This window comes from Bidens hawaiensis, unplaced genomic scaffold (genome assembly GCF_021521415.1).
Source record: "Bidens hawaiensis isolate Kalapana, Puna unplaced genomic scaffold, B.hawaiensis_p1.1 tig00055194_1, whole genome shotgun sequence".
Classification (NCBI taxonomy): domain Eukaryota; kingdom Viridiplantae; phylum Streptophyta; class Magnoliopsida; order Asterales; family Asteraceae; genus Bidens; species Bidens hawaiensis.
In genome coordinates, this window is record NW_027506326.1 from 21,354 (window position 1) to 39,019 (window position 17,666).

A 17,666-nucleotide genomic window follows, 5' to 3' on the forward strand; every position below is an offset into this window, starting at 1 on the left:
TGCTTGACTCCACTCGTTTACTCAGGGCCGGCTTAGACCCCATCCTGGGATCGGCGATTGCTTAGGGCACAATTTCAGTAGAGGGCACAAAATTTTTAAAAGGTTTTATACATATATATATCCATATATAAATCTTTTTAAATATTAACAAGTGAAAGTGACAATGAAAAAGAAGAAAGAAGAATGATATAACAAAGATAAAAGATAAAGAAATATTGCCGGAAATTTTTTCGGCGTGTATAAGTTACAGCGAGAAGTAGCTTTTGTTGGTTTGGGGAATTGAAGAATATGATAAAAGAAATTAATATTTTATTATGTATTTTGTACTTTTTTTTCTGTCCACTTTTTCAATATGCTTGTTGACTTTTCTTTTGATAAATAATACAAACTTTTGTAGGTGCTATCATGTAAGTAATCAAAATGGGTTTATATTTCCATAAGCAATTTAGCAATCAACCCATTTATAACTGTGTTTTTTTAATGTTTGTCATTGTATTGATTCGTACTTTGCATTATTTATTATTACAATTATCGTTCATATTTTGAAGAAAAAAATTATTAATAAGGTCCATTTTTTATATTCATCTCGGGCATTTGAATCTCGGAGACGGCCCTGCGTTTACTGATTACACCACTAATTTGGAGTAAACTTTAGGTATTCTCATCATTTTACCACTATAGATATGGCATAGTCTTAAAATCTAAATATTGTGTTTTATAATTTAATATGATGATCGATATAAAAATGTTTAAAGTATTCATGCCATCTTTATAAAAAAAATTTGTATGCTTCTATGACATGCATGAGTATTTTCTATATTGCCATGATCAGTTATATTAATTAACTTATTTTTTATTGAAAAGTCTGATGGCTTTATTATTCATTCAATAAATTTTGCTCTACGATATGGTGTGCTACTTTTCATCAAGGCATCCTATAAAAACTCATCTCCATATGCAAATTGAACCACACCAAACATATCAAATAGGAATTACTTTCTTTTCCATGGAGTTCAATCTCTTATATTCTCTTTTCCTTTTAACCATACCTCTCTTCTTGTTGTTTGCGGCTCGCAAACATTACAAATCCGTCAAAAATCTCCCACCAGGGCCACGACCATGGCCGATCATTGGGAATATACACCAAATGGCCAAGAACCCTCATGTTGCGGCTGCCAACTTCGCTAATGAATATGGTCCGCTTATCTCTCTTCGTCTAGGTACTCGATTGCTTGTAGTAGCCTCTACTCCAGAGGCAGCCATGCAAGTTCTCAGGACTCAAGACCGTCATCTTTCTGGTCGCACCATACCTGATGCACTTCACCTACGTGTCATGGACTATTATGTCGTATTTGCAAGAGACTGCAACGAACATTGGAAATCATGTAGAACCTTGTGTCGGGCTGAATTGTTCTCGGTTAAGGCAATAGAGGCTCAGACAAACTTGAGAAACGAAAAGTTTACTCGTATGCTAGATTTCTTAAATAACACTCAAGGAAAGGTTGTGAAAATTGAAGAACTAGTTTTTACTACATTAATTAATACTCTGAGCAACATATTATTCAGCAAGGATTTTCTTGATTTGAAAGATGAAGAAACTGCTCATACGATGAAATCCAGACTCTTTAAGATATTAGAGATTTCGGCTGCACCAAATGTAAGCGACTTTTTCCCCACAATTGGAGGCCTAGATCTTCAAGGGCTAAGGAAGGATTGCATTTATCAATATGAAAATGTGGCTAACTATTTAGAGGCTATAGCTAAAGAAAGGAGAGCTCGAATCACCAAGTACGGGGCTGTGGCTGACCATGAAAAAGATTTCTTGGATCGAATGCTTGAAAATAACTTCACGGATGATCAAATCGGCATCTTGTTCATGGTAAGTCTTTTATATAAGTTGTTTAAAGATGATCTTTTCTTTTTTACATATTTTTAAAATGCTTTCAAGGTTGATCACAAAGATTGTTACAAAGCCAAAACATCCAATGTTTCCATGATTTATTTTTTTTTAAGATTAAAGATCTAGCTTTCTCATTATACTCAAAACGATTACAATAAAGTGGCAGACAAACATGCAACAAGCTGAATTTTAAACTACTCTTACATGTAGGAGTTATTCACAGCCGGTACAGATACTATGGTAACAACCATCGAATGGGCTATGGCCGAGCTTTTAAAGAACCAAAAGATCATGCGCAAAGTACGAGAGGAGTTAAAAAGAGAACTAAACTCTAGCAGTGTCATGACATCCAACCTTTCTGAACTCCCATATTTCAATGCATGTATCAAGGAAACGCTAAGATTGCACCCTGTTGTTCCTCTCTTAATTCCTCGACGAGCCCTCGAAGCTTGTGAAGTTATGAGTTATACGATTCCTCAGAATACCCAAGTGTGGGTCAACGTTTGGGCGATCAACCATGACCCAAAAATTTGGGAAGACCCTCATACTTTTAAACCCGAAAGGTTTCTTAGCCCTAGCATTGATTTTACCGGGCATGACTACGAGTTCTTACCTTTTGGTGGTGGGAGGAGAATGTGTCCTGGTTTACCGTCTGCGGTTAAGAGTTTGCATACTTTGTTAGCGTCTTTGATTCTGGATTACGATTGGTACCTTCCGAACGGTGAGGATCCAGCAACACTTGACATGGCTGAAAAATTTGGTGTGACTTTACAGAAACAAAAACCTCTTGTAATTATCTTCAAACGTAGGGAATAATCAATTCACATGTAATTTTAGAATGCTTGGTTGTGTTTTAAGTTTGTATGAATTAATAAAAATCTTGTTGGTTGGTTAAATATATATTGTTTGCATCTTGAATTAATATTTCATCACTTTTGGACATGTTCATAATCTATATTATCATTGCCCACGACTTTACATTGTTTTCCACCTGTTTATGTCAATAACAATAGGCAAATTGGATTTTAATAATCCCGTTTTATTTACGGTTGGCCGACAATAATCTCACCTCAAATAATTCTTACCACCAGTTCCACATTTCACCGTATTTTTTCTCACTGGACCCCATTAAAAGAAACTTAACTCCGTTAATTTTTTTACAAGTTCCAAAAATTGATGTTTTATGGCTTTTGATCGGAAGGAGAATACGAGTCGAGTGATTACCGAGGGATTACCTAAACCGATGGAACTTTTTTTCGTGAAAGCAGTGAAATATTTGTCGTTGAACGCTTCCTTTTAGTTTAGGCTATGTTGGTAATTTGTTAGTATTCAGTGACTGAATATAATCGACTTATTATCAGTGAGGTATCTAGAAGAAAAATTGAGGAGTAGCATGGGCTAAAAAAATAATGTTCAGCGGTAGGCAGGTAGCAATACATAAAACGAAGAAGAAAAATTGCACTAAAAATGTATGTTGGTAAAAAAGCCAAGGGTTAACGCAGACTACCCCTCAACCTATTCAAACTTCGTCTTCGTCTTCGTCTTGCTGAATAGGGAGTGGCGTCGTGGACTTCTTCAACTAGAAAAATTAAGAAATATTAGTTCGCCATAAGAAACATTAACTTAATGTTCATGCAATAACATCAAATAGAAAGTTAGTCAACTAAGGAGGCTCAACAAGTCCATATAGGCATCAGTCTCGCTCTCAAACAAATATCAGGCCGCCTCTCAAATGAATGTTCAAATCCGTAACGTGTTTGGCTGGTAAATTTGTTGATGGAATTGGAATTTTCATCTTATCCTTCCCTTTAAGAACGCTAAACTTGTTGAGTCGGGTGGGTTCGGGTCAAATAAAAAAGGAATTAATTTTGTTCGGGTCGGGACTTGTGCCGACCCGAATCCGTTCCGACCCGAACGAAACTCGTCCCGACTCGAAACCAATGTCGAGCCCCGGTCCGATCTGAACTCATACCGACCTGACACCCATGCCGATCCGAGACCGGTCCGACCCAAACACAACTTCCACCCAAAATTGTAAACTTAAATACTTGGGGGTGTGTGTGGTGCAGTTCGGTGTGGTTTTGGGGTAAAACCAAACCGAAAACCAAAACTTCGGTTTTTGGATTTTTGAAACCGTTCGGTTTCGGTTTTTTCGGTTTCTGCTATTTGAGCTTGAAAATTTGGGACCGAAATTAATAAATTTAAATATAAATAATTTTGTTAACTCCTAACTAATAAACTATTGTGCATTTGGCCAAAAGTATTTAAGTTACATATTTAATAAATTCTTATTAATTACATAAAAAAATAATAATGACAATCAAGAAATTCGCTTCGGTTCGGTTTTTTCGGTTTTATTACATGCAAAAACCAAAATCAAACCGTTAGTTCGGTTTTTACAAAAACATAAAACCAAATCGTCTGCTTTTGTTTTGGTTTGGATTTTTCAGTTTCCTGCACACCCTTACACTACATTCTCAGGTTTAAAATAAAAGAAAAAGAAATGATAAGATTGGATATAGGAAAAAAGGAAAAGAAATTATAAACTTAAAATGCATTCTCGAGTTAAAATAAAAGAAAAGAAAAAAAATGTTTATTACATTCTTGAGTTAGATTGGAAGGAAAAGATAGGAAAAAAATTTGTAACTTTACAATTATATCCTCATAGCAACATGGAAAAGAGAATTGAAATATGGTAAATTGGTAATATGGTAATGGGATATAAACTTTCATTCACAATCCGACCATATTTGACTGAAAAGTTTTGAAGGAAAAAGACTTAAACTTTTTCTTCCATTCTCTTTCTTTTCTTTTAATGAAAAAACTCAAGAATGAAAAAAGAAAAATGCAATGCCAATTGCCAACTACAGCAAATGAATCATCTGAACTTAATTTTTTTAAAGATAAAATTAAAAACAGGCAGATTGTTTGATGTAATACTGAAGTTGATTAATTAAACTTGGAAAAACATCAAACATACAAGGAATTACAAAACAACTTTCGGATACTTCAATACAAGTCTCTTCTTAAAGAATAACCTGGCTTATAAACTTCATTTGTCATGTCCAAATTTTCAAAATCTGGTTTAGAGCTGAAAACAGATTACACAATATAAGCTTTAAACAAAATCAGCCATAATAAAGCTGTCAAACTTAACTCATGAAATCAATTCAACTTCAAGAGGCAATCAAGAATAAAATAATGATGTCGACAATAATCAAAACGGTAACGCAAGTAAATTTTGATTCAAATATCATGCGATCAAAACTTCCAGTTGACACAGTGTCATCATAAACGACATGAAAAGAATTTTACTATTAAAGAAAACAAGATTATCAGACACATTACACAACATGCGTTGACCCCAGGTTGACCAAATAAAATGAGACCAAAATTGAACTTTTCTAGTAACACCTAATCTCTCTTCAAGTAACACCTTTTGTCAGAACTTTGGACTTACATTTATGTCCCGTATATATGTCTGTGAACCGGCTGAGCGTCAAAACTCTTAACCACTTGCAACCATGGTTTGTCTATAACCAACACCGAACCCTTAGAAAGATGCCCAAGGTACAAAACCGGTTCTTTGAACGCACGAATTTCATTGCTCTTAGTCTCATTTATACTTTCACCATCCCTGAGCTCTATCAACTTACGTTTCGCTTTCCCGTCTGTTTGACCGTATAACTTCTTTAATATTGTATCATAAATGTTTACTTTCTCGTTATCTTCATCTCGAACAACCGGCTTTCCATAGTCAATAACACACATTGCTCTAAAAAAATACAAGTTATGTTAAAAGTATGATGACTTATAATTATATATTTAATGACATGGCATTATGTACAACTCATAAAAACATACCTGGCATTGTAAATGATGACATCTGATGAATTTGAAGAAGGCGGAAACGTAAGCCCGATAACCTCTCCCGGAAAACCTTGATATCTTCGTGGCAAAACAAATGTTTCTCCAAGTTTCTTAGCTTCCACATCAAAAAGATAAACTTGATTTGATGACGTGGATAATATCAGCATATTGCTGTTTTGGGGAGTAAACCCTCCAGCTGTCACTATTGCACCATCTAATCTTGATATAAACCAGTGTTGCTGTTTTGTCTCTAGGTTAAATATATAGATATCTCCAAAACAGTTGACAGCAGCTAACCACAGTCCGTTTGGACTAGTAAACATCTTGGTTACTGGAGGCTGAGGTGATGAGTCCACATTAAACTCCTTACGACACGGGGTGAACCTTTGACTTATTTCCAAGCTTCCAGCGTCTACAACCTGAAATATGATAAAACTAAGTTATACATATATATGTTGTGTCTCAGGTTTGTTCGTTTACCTTTAAATGAACAAACGATCATACAAACAAAACAAATCTGGTTTTTTTTGGTCGTGTTCATTTGTTGAAAAATTGAACGCATCAATGTTCGTTTATGTTACGCTCGTTTGAAGTATAAATGAGCGGTTCATGAACGAACATCGCTGAGCTAAACCCTATCAAACTAATATGAACAATGAATTGAGACTAAATTGTTAATAAGGCTAGAATAAATTGTAATATGACTAAAAAAACTAAATGAATATACTAACTAACGTAAATAAACTAACAAAAGTAAATGAAGTAATGAACAAACATAAACTAGCGTTCATGAACATAAATACACGAACGATACATGTGTTCATGTTCGTTAATTTAACTAAGTGAACATTTTTTAATCATGCTATTTTTTTCCTGTCACACAATCCACGAACCGTTCACTGAACATTCGGTTTGTTTATGGGCCTATCACATATGCATATATAAATAGAGCAAGTGTGTGATTACTTACATATATCATTCCATCATGTCCCGAAATCAATAACCGAGAAGAGTCAGAAGTAAAGACCATGAAACGTGCAGAGGGTAAAGATGAAGGAAGTTTTTGTTTACTTAACGACCACCCAGTTTTCCCTGTTCCCTTTTTCTTCAACTCAAAAAGACTAGGCTTCAAATCATCTGAATAAGCAAAGAACCTTCCAGAAGGTGAGACAGAGCTACAGACAATCTTTCTTAGACCCTTGCTCTTAACTCGAGCCACCAAAGCAGTAGTTGAAACAGCAGAAACATCGCGTTTCACATCAACAGTGAAAATATCTAACCACTGTGCAGCCTGGACCAAAAGCAGATAAGTAAACCCATCAACCGTACTGCACACTAACTGAACAGGTGGTCTTTGTGGTGCAGGACAAATATCATGTGGGCCAAATTTGGTAAACTCGTTAGCAGAATATGCAAAAAGCTTAGTGTCATCACCAGCTGATATTAGCATGGGGGTTCCCGTATGAGCCCACTTTTTGTAACTGAAATCCATAGATTTATCCCTGACACGAGCTCTTTTTGACTTATCTTCTAGCAATACATCTGTTTACATAATAAAGTGAAAAAAGTCAAACTACGAGACATAATTTTAGGTAAAAAAGAAAAAGAAAAACATACCTTGACGGGTTATGGGTATAGCAACAGTCAAGGCTCTCACATCATGTGTATGAGCCCTCGAATAACCAACATAAACCCACTTTTTAATCGGTTTGGAAAGTTTATATAAAATAACCTGACCATCTGATCCAGCTGAAAACACCTTGGCATGACTAGGACTAGCTGCTAAAGCATTAACATCACCCTTATGATAAGAATGTGCCTGCAATAAAGTCCCATGTAAACTGTCCCAAAATTGAACACCGCCACTGCTATCTGCACTCACAAGAGTCCCACACCTGAAAGAAGATATACAAAACAATCAAATCACTAATCTAAACAGCACATTAGTTAAATGGGATACATAATTGCATACACAGATAAAAAAAGGTGCTTACCTTAAAGCAAGTAAAGACCATACACAAAGTTCAGAGCCACCACCTACGCCTCCAAGACCAACAGTGATTCTGTATACTTCGTGAGATGTCTTAGCGTCCCAGCATCTTATGAAACTATAAATGTTAATAAAATATAAAAAAGTTAACCACTTAGAAAACAATTGAGATGTGGCATATTGTCAAAAGTGTATAGAAGACATACCCATCGCTACTCCCTGAATATATCCTTTTAGCATCTGAACTCCAAGTGACAGTCAATACACGCCCTATATAAACAATGAAAAGGACAATAAATATAAAAAATTATATAATTAAAAAGGTAGTGACAGGAGATGTTATCTTACCACTAACTCTTGGAAGTGATTTATAGTAATTTAGATTATCTGACTCTGAGATATTATATAATCGCACACAACCATCATCACAAGCAACTGCTATGCTAGCGTTTGAAGTAAATGGTTCCTCATATAGCTCAAGTGAATCGGCTTCAACTTCACTGTCACTGGTAACATCACCATCACGTATACTTTTATCCGATCCATGCCCGTTCTCAATTGTAGCCAAATCCGACCTTCGATTAAACTGATCCCTGCTCAAATGATGAGCAGCCATCTGCCAGATAGACACGCCAATAGAATCTACCACAACCTGCAAATTAAATCAGCTAAAAAATAAGATTTTATGAAAATTAAAACAGTAAACCAATCAACAAAAGCAGAAATTATATAAAAGTTAAGTGTGTTAACATGTAACTGAATCTTGAAACAAACTCTCACAGCCCTAAGACATGTCCTCTAAATAAGGGTGTGCACTGTGCAAAAAACCAAATTCACCGACCCATAACAAAATTAACCGACATAACCAAACCATACCAAAAACCAGTGAGCTGGTTTAACGACTTTCTGATAACCGACAAAAGTGGGTCAGCTAAGGTAAACAAGGTTTCCATACCTGCCAAAACCAGACCAGATAAATGTATTTTTAAATGTTATAGATTATATGAACTTTTTTAATGCTATGTAATATATTAACATGTGTAATAACAATTTGTTCCATATAAAAAGTTTCAAGCCAAACTTTCAGACCCAAATAAAGCTCAAATATACTTTTTGAGCTATTTTTAGCTTAGGCCAAAATCAACCAAAACCTTTAAAACCATTAAACCATAATCACCATAACCAATCGGTTATGCTTATGGTTTTGGGCCAAAACCGACCCAAACTGACACATGCACACCCCTATTTCTAAAATTGTGCTAAGTGGAGCACTTTCCCCACCCAAAGCGCCAAGAACACCCCCCACCCCCACGCCTTGGGGTGTGTAGATGCGAAGGGCGCTTCCCACAAAACACCGAAAGGGAGGGAAGAGGAAGGGGGGATGATTAGTGACGCATTATTTGTTTTTTAAATAATAAAAAAATAATAACATTGTAATGATGTGGGGGGCATTATCCACTATACCCCTTTTGCGTATAATGTATAATGCCCCTATGTGACGTGGCGCCACATGGCGCACAATGCCCCCGTAGGGGCATTATCCACTACACATGGTCTAACAAAAACAAGATATATCATTTCTGTAAGCATTTTTATAATTCATCCGTATTGACCAGTAAAACAAACTTAATGTCATAAAATAATACAAATAAATACAGATTACAAAATCAACATTCACTAACAATAACATCACATATAAACCCTAAAACACAAACCTTTTGAGTCAAATTAAACAAGTCCCACTCCGAAACCGAACCATCAATACTCGACGAAAACAATCTACCGCCACCGGCACCAGAACCCGAACTACACCACACGAGCGATGAGATTCTCAAATTAGGATCTCCCTGTATCGTCTACAACCACAAAATAATATCAAAACCCTAATTCCACTACACAATTACTCAAATAACAATAACATAATAATCATATTAATAATAACATAATAATAATCGTACCAGCTGGCAGTGCCAGTTAACGGCGCCAGGGGAAACAAGCCATATCTCGAGTGAGCTGTCTTCTCTGGCGGCGGCGACTTGAGACTCGTCGGGGCTGGTGGCTAAGGCGACTATGGGCGATGGTTTCCATTCGACGGAGGTACTGCTACATTTGTAGAAGTCCAGCATCTCCGCCGCAGCCTTTTGGTTGAACCCTAATGTTAATGTGTTATTATGTGTGTATAGAGGAAATGTTGGTTTGTATCGTTGGGTGGGTATTTGGAATAATAGATACAAATAGAGGGCTTACATCAGCATGCCTTACTTTTGTGGAACTAATATTATGTCCTTCGAGTTTTATAACTTACACTTAGATGGTTTACAGTTTGAAGTTCACGTGTAACGAACATGGACGATTTTACATGATATACAAAACTACGACGGTAATCTTTTTCGTAGTTTAACTTGCTGCAATACGCCCGACGCGACAAGTTTAATCGGAAAAACAATTAAAGAAAGGGGGTTGCGACGCAGCTTGTTGCCCGTTTGCCTGCCACTCTATTGTAATCGTTTTATAGAAAAATATTAAAATCAAAATATAATAAATGTCATCGTAGTGAAAAGACAAAAAAAGTCATTAATACATTGAAAAAAACGCATCATTTATGAGAGTACTAAGTTTTAATATTTAATTTAGAATTTAATTTTTTTAATAGCAAACACTTGGAAACCTGGGATTACTTTGGCAAATAGATCAGCTGGCGAACATAGCATAAGGACAGGAGCAACTCACCCTGAAGGAAAACCTCATTGATCAATTTGGAATAAATCGTTCTATGAGATACTTGAGTGCACGACCTCCAATAAGGAAAATTATAGGGCTACCGGTAGACCAATTGGCATTTGGTTATAGAACAAATAGATTCACAGTTATTAAACTATATAACATTTTTAATTAAATCAATCAAACTAAGACCCTCTCTTATGAAAAATGAATATGTGTACCAAACTTTTTTCACGCCACCCCACTACTCACTACTTAATCATCTTCGCTTAATACAACACTACTCACAAAAGTTGTTTTTCTCTCCTTAAGTATGCGTCTACATATTTTCAATATCGTTTTCCTCTCTCATTAACGTGCATCGTACCTACAACGAGTTTAAGTTGGGTTAATCTCAAAACTTGTACATCAATGATGAACCCGTGAAATATTTTATGCTAATTCTTGGTTCTTAATAATATTGATCGACTTGATTTCAATATTTTTAGTTTAATTGGGTATGTGGAACTCGAAAAGACACGTCACTTTCTTTGAATCTACACATCACATACATAATAAAAGACTTTTTATTAACATCATAACTCATTGCATATTAATTTTTTTTACAAAAAAAATGCTTTTAACTTTTACAATTTACAAGCATGTTTAAAGTTATTCATCATTGTCCTTGTTAGCTAACTCGGTAAGTCAAGTCATCGAATCACATAAACACACCATGGAATACGTAATAAAACGGGCCAACTTATGTTGTTGAATCTAGAGGTACACAAATCGGGCTTTTTCTAATACTCGGGTTCGGGTATGATCGGGTATTGAAAAATCGGGTATTGAAATAAATCGGGTAGGGTTCGGGTAGGGTATTGAGGAGAAAAACTCAACCCTATGTACCCGGGTAGGGTATGATCGGGTTCAGGTATTGGAACCGGGTACGACCGGGTATTAATACCCGGTTTTGAATTTGTAAACTTTTTATACATTTTTTAATTTGTTTAAAATTTAATTTTGCTTTGTAATGAATTAAACTATATTACAAAAACCATAAATCCACTTAATTACAAATTATTTACTTAGTAGTATGCATTTTACAAAAACTTAAACATAAAAGTTGTGAAGCTAGTAAACATAAAAAAAATACTATAAAAACTCTTGTATTATTTCGGGTATTAGAAAATTGGTATCGGGTACAACCGGGTATTGGGTATAGGGTATGACCGGGTTCGGGTATTTACGGGTATAAATCGGGTATGGTTCCGGGTACGGGTATTGACCTCAAAATGCATACCCTATCCATACCCTACGGGTAGGGTCGGTTCCGGTTTCGGGTATAGAATACCCGGGTATAAAAAAAACAGGTTCCGGATATTTTTTTCGGGTCCGGTTTCGGGTACGGGTTTTTTTTCGCACCTCTAGTTGAATCCATATTAAAATCTTTGCAACTGAACTCATTCAATTTATTGTTTATAAACTCGGACTTTGTTACAAATATTAAAGAGTTAAGAGTTACCTAAACCCAATACATTACGGCCCGCCATAACCCAAAACATTATTAATGCAAGCAACCCATATAATCAAAACAGGTAGCCATTTAACCCATAACTCTTAACTTACTCCTTTATCCCAAAACTTTTCGTTGTTTAATAGTTAGATGTCATTCTTAAAAGACCATTTTCATTACCCATTACCATAACCTTATCCCACATGGTCACTTTCTTTTTCCTTGAACAAAATTTTATAAAACTAACCAACTAGCAAGACACTAGACGGACAACTTACAAAAAAAAAAAAAAAAAAAGTTTTAGATCCACTCGGTCCACTTAGCCTTACATTTCCAATTTCTACCACCATACAATAAGAAAAAAAAAAGTAAATAATATCTTTCATAATAGTGAATTTCAATTACTAATTTGAGGAGAAGACCATATTTTATCTGAATAATCATATCGCCCACCAAACAACATAAAGGTGATGCTCAATTGCCATCTTATTTCCATTTTCTTAATTAACATCATCAACCTCTTTAATAGTTTCCAGTTAGATAGTACAAACTCAACATTTATAGGATAAATGTATATGAAGTTTCATATTTGGAGTACATAAACTATTCACACGTGATTCGAGGATACTTCACGTCCTGATTGCTTGGTCTTGTCCTTTAAACACTTAAGGTCAAACACATAACATTGGCAACATGTAAGTCGTTATATGGATTCCAGCATCTTCAACATATTGGTCACTTAACACCACCAAATATTTTACATATTTGCATAACATTTCATTGAAACATTCTATCAAAGAGTTTATATGGTGCACAAATCGGGTTTTCTAAATACCCGGGTTCGGGTATAGAACCGGGTTCGGGTATGAACGGGTATTGGTAATAATCGGGTAGGGTTCGGGTCGGGTATTGTCTCTAAAAATCATACCCTATGCATCGGGTTCGGGTCGGGTATAGAACCGGGTATTCTAAAACCGGGTATTTGAATACCCTATTATCGGGTATTGAAAAAACTCTATTTACGGGTTTTTTTCCGGTATTTTTTTTATATAGATTGGATTTTTTAAAAGTTTACACTTTTTAGGGGTATTATTAGGGTATTTTTAAGGTATTTTTCGGGTATTTGAAATACCCAGTTTCGGGTATTGGAAAGCCTCGGTTCCGGGTTCGGGTATTACCGGGTACAAATCGGGTTTTCGGGTATTACCGGGCACAAATCGGGCCCGGTTCGGGTTCGGCTTTTAGTGCCAAAATGCATACCCTATCTGTACCCTACGGGTAGGGTCGGGTTCGGGTATTAAAAACCCGGGTATTAGAAAAACCGGTTCCGGGTATTTATTTCGGGTCCGGTTCCGGGTTCGGGTTTTTTGTGCACCTCTAGTCATACCCCACCTAAGGGCCTAAGGCCGGGCCATTTGTGACCGATCAATACATATATCAACGGAAACACAATCTTTTTATGTGTTTTGGCCTTTGGGATTAAATTGTATTTATAGGTTTGGCATCAAGTGATCGATACACCAAAGGTGGGTGGGTGTTAAACGATGTATGGGTGTATGTTAAACTATGTATGATATTGGGATTATTGTAAAGTTAAAATGATCAAAGGAAGTATATGTGTTAACATGGACATGTTGCTTCGATTAAAAGGAGAAAATAAGCTTAAAAGAGGTTTTATACCTCAAATAAAATAAATGAGATGACAAATCTCGAAAAGAAACATAATATAGAATAAAATTAACCCTATATTAATTAAAAGAAAAACACATAAATAAAATTTAAAAACTAAATTAACATTTATTTTAAAATTAAGTAACATAAATTTTATATGATTTTTTATATATTAAAAATCAATTTGGGCCATTAACCTTTAATACATCTCAAAAATCAATTTGGGCCATTAACCTTTAAATTTAATACATTATAAATCTCAAAAATCAATTTGGGCCATTAATCTTTAATACATCTCAAAAATCAATTTGGGCCTCATCCGTTTTATTCCATCTTCATGATACAACCACTACCATCAAACAGGGTGATACAAGTGAGATCCACGAGACTCGATCCGGTTATATTAAAATAGGGTTAGTTCTTGAGTTATGAGAATACGATTAACCGGACCCGGGTCAGATATTGTGGGGCCAACATAAAAAATGGCATGCCACCACCAAATCAAACCAACATATGGTCGTGAAACCCCTTCGTAATCTTCATTCTTCGTTAATAATTTACATTTAAATAGAGAGGGGGGTCGGGGTAGATACCCCGTTCAGACGTTTTCCTTGTGGGCCGACATGGCCGGAGTGGTGTTCCCTGGCCCTGTAGGGCCACCCAACCCGTGCCCACCCTGCACACAATCTGACCACCTTAATAAATAGACTATCAATGGAAGAAGAATGCTTTAACTTTCAAACTTAGATCATATCAACTTAAAATACTGAACATATGTACTCCCCAAATCGGCAAATTCTATACTTTAATTTGTTACAAACCAACGCAAGCTTGGTAGTGAGTGTAAAATATCTAAAAGAATAGAGCAAATTACGGTTTGCATCCATGTGGTTTGTTCAAATCTGCGATTTTAGTCCAATAGTTTCAAATTTGCGATTTTCATCCATGTGGTTCACTTGCAATTAAACCCAATCCCACTAACTCCGTTAAGTCTGGTCGAAAAACTCATCGACGTGCACCTCACATAAGGGACATTTTTGTCCTTTTTTCCCTCAAGTAAACCCCAACCCCTCACGAGAGAGGGCTTGCGAATTAAGGTTGTGGTTTGTTTGGGGAGAAATATGACAAAACTGCCCCTCACGTGAGGTGCACGTGGGTTTAACGACCAGACTTAACGGTGTTAGTGAGTTCGGGTTTAATTGCAAGTAAAATGAAACAACATAGACGAAAATCACAAATTCAAAACTATTGAACTAAAACCGTAAAATTGGACAAACGACAGGAATGAAAACTGCAGTTTACTCGAAAGAATATGAATATGTATGTAGGCAAATCACACTATATTTTTTCTATGATTTGTTTACATTGTCTCCAAACTGTACATACCCGGCGAGCTAGCTAACAAAGTGAGACATTGTGATCTTAACGTACAGTTCGTAAAGATGTAATCTCAAAAATTCGTAAGACCCGGATCCGGCAGCCCTACTTTAACGTTAGATTTACTCACATATAACGTCTGAGTTTTATCCGATTAAGATATTTAAAGAGCCACCAAATAACTTCAATCTGGAAATGCAAATGACTTTTAAAAACTCAAGTTATTTTGGCATTAAAGATGGCCGCCGGTTCGGTTAAATGTATTTCATTGTGGTGCTGACTGCTGAGTACAGGACAGGGAATGAAATCCAAATGGATACTTAGTGGGCCCCTCAGATTGACTCGGCTCAGAAGACCTGCTCCAAGCCAAGACAATTTCTCTTGTTTAAATTAGTTTACTTAATCTTACAAGTTACAATATCTCACATCTTATCTTAAATTTTTTCTTGTCACACAACTGAAGTCTATGTGTATTTATTTAATTAATTGGTTTATTTGCTAATAAGACTTTAAAAAATGCATGATGATGCATATAAAGTGACGTAGTGACCTTTATTCATTTTTAGGAGTGAGGTTATCTATGAAGACAAACTCTTGATGGATGACAAACAACGAGTGCAAGTGGTGCATCCTTGTTAATCCATTTGGATCCATTTTCCTTAAAACAAGTTTTATATGAATGACACTTTCTCTTTTGTTCATTTGGATACAAGGTTTTTTTTTCATTTTTTTCTTAGAAAAGTTTTATATGAACGACACTTTCTCTTTTGTTTGTGAAACCCAAAATTAACCCATTGTATAGTTATGGGTTTTTAATCAAATTTAAATATACCTAAATTAACCCATGTGAATGATATTTTCTGTCGTGCTCCCTAATTTAAGTACTATATTAATTTGAGTATACCCAAATTAACCCATATGAATGATACTTTCTACTAATTAGAGTATACCCAAATTAACCCATATGATCGAATGATACTTTCTATTAATTGGAGTATACCCAAATGAACCCATGTGAATGATATTTTATATTGTGTTCTCTAATTTGAGCAGTGTATTGTTCTTTAATCTTAACATACCCAAATTAACCCGTTCCATAATATAGTTGTTTCTTTAATTTAAGTAGACCCAAATTAACCCAATATCGGCATAGTTGTGACTTTGATTTAACATACCCAAATGGTGATTTGATTGAATTATATGACTCTTCTTTTTTACCTTAATCAACCCAAATATGCCATGATTAACATTTAACAAGTCCATTAACTGTGTGGAAGTATTCGTGCCCAAATGATTGCACTTTAGAAAAAAAGAAGGATATCACATCCACTTGCCTGTAAACATTTTAAATCAATAGTTTATATTAATTATATAGATATAGACGATGACGTAGTCGGGAAATTTTAAGGAACAAACGATTGATTGTTAATCACTTAAATTTAGGTTTTTTACTGGTTTGATGTAGAAACTTCTATCAAAATACCCAAATATATAACACTAAAACAAATTTTTTGTACGAGTTCGACCGAACTCGTCCCATAAAGCTGCCTACGTCCCTGTATATAGATAAATCAATATCACCATTTGATCACAAATTGTAACGATAAACCTCAATGTGAAATTTCAAAAATGCTATACTTACCTTTCAAATGATCAAATGGTTTCAAATCCAAGAAGTTGGTAACTAATTGGTCAAAAACATGATGCTACAACTAGCTAGACACCCTTCTGTGCGTTCCAACTTGATGAGTTGAGAAGTAATCAAACTAGACCGGCCAAAATATGTTACAACTTGCACAAACTCAAAATTAACATGACATTAAAAACACCAAAAAAAGAAGATAAAATTCAAGAAAACATAAAAATCCCAAAAAATACAAAAGTACTTATGAAAACCTATTAAACTTATCATGACTACTTGTAATAGCATGAGACCTGCTCCTAGGAAACATCAAATGTTCACTCCGACTACTCTTCACTTTCCGACCAACATCCTCATCATCCGCAAAACTCACCGGACCATCCTCATCAATCCTCCCCATGCCCACACTCGCACTACGTGGCACTCTCCTGGACCCCTTGGTCGTCATCATATACTGTTTCACATACAACTCCACGTCAGCCCTAGTGATCTCAACATTACACATCCTGGCGGTTGAGTTTGCCCGGATGAGTTCCCGGAGATCCTCCGCGGTGGCAGTGTTGGACCCGAATGAGCTGGTGCTGCTGGTTCTGGATATCGGGGCTCCGAATGAGGCCGCGCCGTAGTTGGTGTGGTTGGCGCAGTCGGTGATGCTGCGGATGTAGAAGTCTCTGGCTTTGCAGATGGCTCGGTATGGTGTTGTGATGATTCTCATCATTATCTTCTTCTGGTTGTTCCTCATGTTTAATGAAATAATAATAATAATAATAATAAGAATAATAAGAATGGAAAGTTATGAATGAATGAAGGTGGTGTAGAAACGGTGGTGATGTAATAATAATAATAAGTGTGTGTGTGTGGGTGGGTGTGTGGGTGAGGTGGAGAAGGTGTGTTTATAGGTGACGAGTGGGTTGAAGTCGTGGTTTTGGTTTGACTCTTTCGTGTCTGGAAAACACGTTATTTTTTTGTGGTTTTTTTACTACAAAGATATTGGTTTGAT

General features: G+C 35.8%; 3 protein-coding genes across 3 annotated transcripts; 1 reads left to right on the top strand and 2 right to left on the bottom strand.

The window, feature by feature from the left end:
* The first annotated feature begins 920 nt into the window (after positions 1–920).
* On the top strand, positions 921–2,916 carry LOC143617520 (putative (S)-N-methylcoclaurine 3'-hydroxylase isozyme 2). The gene is made up of 2 exons (XM_077090049.1): positions 921–1,879; positions 2,111–2,916. Exons 1-2 carry the CDS (start codon positions 956–958, stop codon positions 2,714–2,716), a joined length of 1,530 nt encoding a protein of 509 aa, XP_076946164.1. The 5' UTR covers positions 921–955; the 3' UTR covers positions 2,717–2,916.
* A 2,205-nt stretch (positions 2,917–5,121) lies between these two features.
* LOC143617518 (WD repeat-containing protein PCN-like) lies at positions 5,122–9,952 on the bottom strand. Its single transcript, XM_077090046.1, has 9 exons — positions 9,719–9,952; positions 9,476–9,616; positions 8,109–8,412; positions 7,967–8,030; positions 7,765–7,878; positions 7,388–7,665; positions 6,741–7,312; positions 5,765–6,189; positions 5,122–5,675 (listed from the first exon to the last, which is right to left on the bottom strand). Exons 1-9 carry the CDS (start codon positions 9,884–9,886, stop codon positions 5,363–5,365), a joined length of 2,379 nt encoding a protein of 792 aa, XP_076946161.1. The 5' UTR covers positions 9,887–9,952; the 3' UTR covers positions 5,122–5,362.
* A 6,958-nt stretch (positions 9,953–16,910) lies between these two features.
* On the bottom strand, positions 16,911–17,408 carry LOC143617514 (uncharacterized). The gene has a single exon (XM_077090045.1). The coding sequence runs from the start codon at positions 17,406–17,408 to the stop codon at positions 16,911–16,913; it is 498 nt and encodes a 165-aa protein (XP_076946160.1).
* Between the last annotated feature and the right edge of the window lie 258 nt (positions 17,409–17,666).

What these genes read in the sequence shown, in the direction of transcription:
- LOC143617518 (XM_077090046.1), bottom strand. Translation starts at nt 9,886, where the DNA reads ATGCTGGACTTCTACAAATGTAGCAGTACCTCCGTCGAATGGAAACCA. An exon ending in TTAACTGGCACTGCCAGCTG is followed by an intron (nt 9,617 to 9,718) that starts GTACGATTATTA and finishes TTGTGGTTGTAG; the next exon opens with ACGATACAGGGAGATCCTAA. An exon ending in TGGTCTTTACTTGCTTTAAG is followed by an intron (nt 7,666 to 7,764) that starts GTAAGCACCTTT and finishes ATCTTCTTTCAG; the next exon opens with GTGTGGGACTCTTGTGAGTG.
- LOC143617514 (XM_077090045.1), bottom strand. Translation starts at nt 17,408, where the DNA reads ATGAGGAACAACCAGAAGAAGATAATGATGAGAATCATCACAACACCA.
- LOC143617520 (XM_077090049.1), top strand. Translation starts at nt 956, where the DNA reads ATGCAAATTGAACCACACCAAACATATCAAATAGGAATTACTTTCTTT. An exon ending in AAATCGGCATCTTGTTCATG is followed by an intron (nt 1,880 to 2,110) that starts GTAAGTCTTTTA and finishes TCTTACATGTAG; the next exon opens with GAGTTATTCACAGCCGGTAC.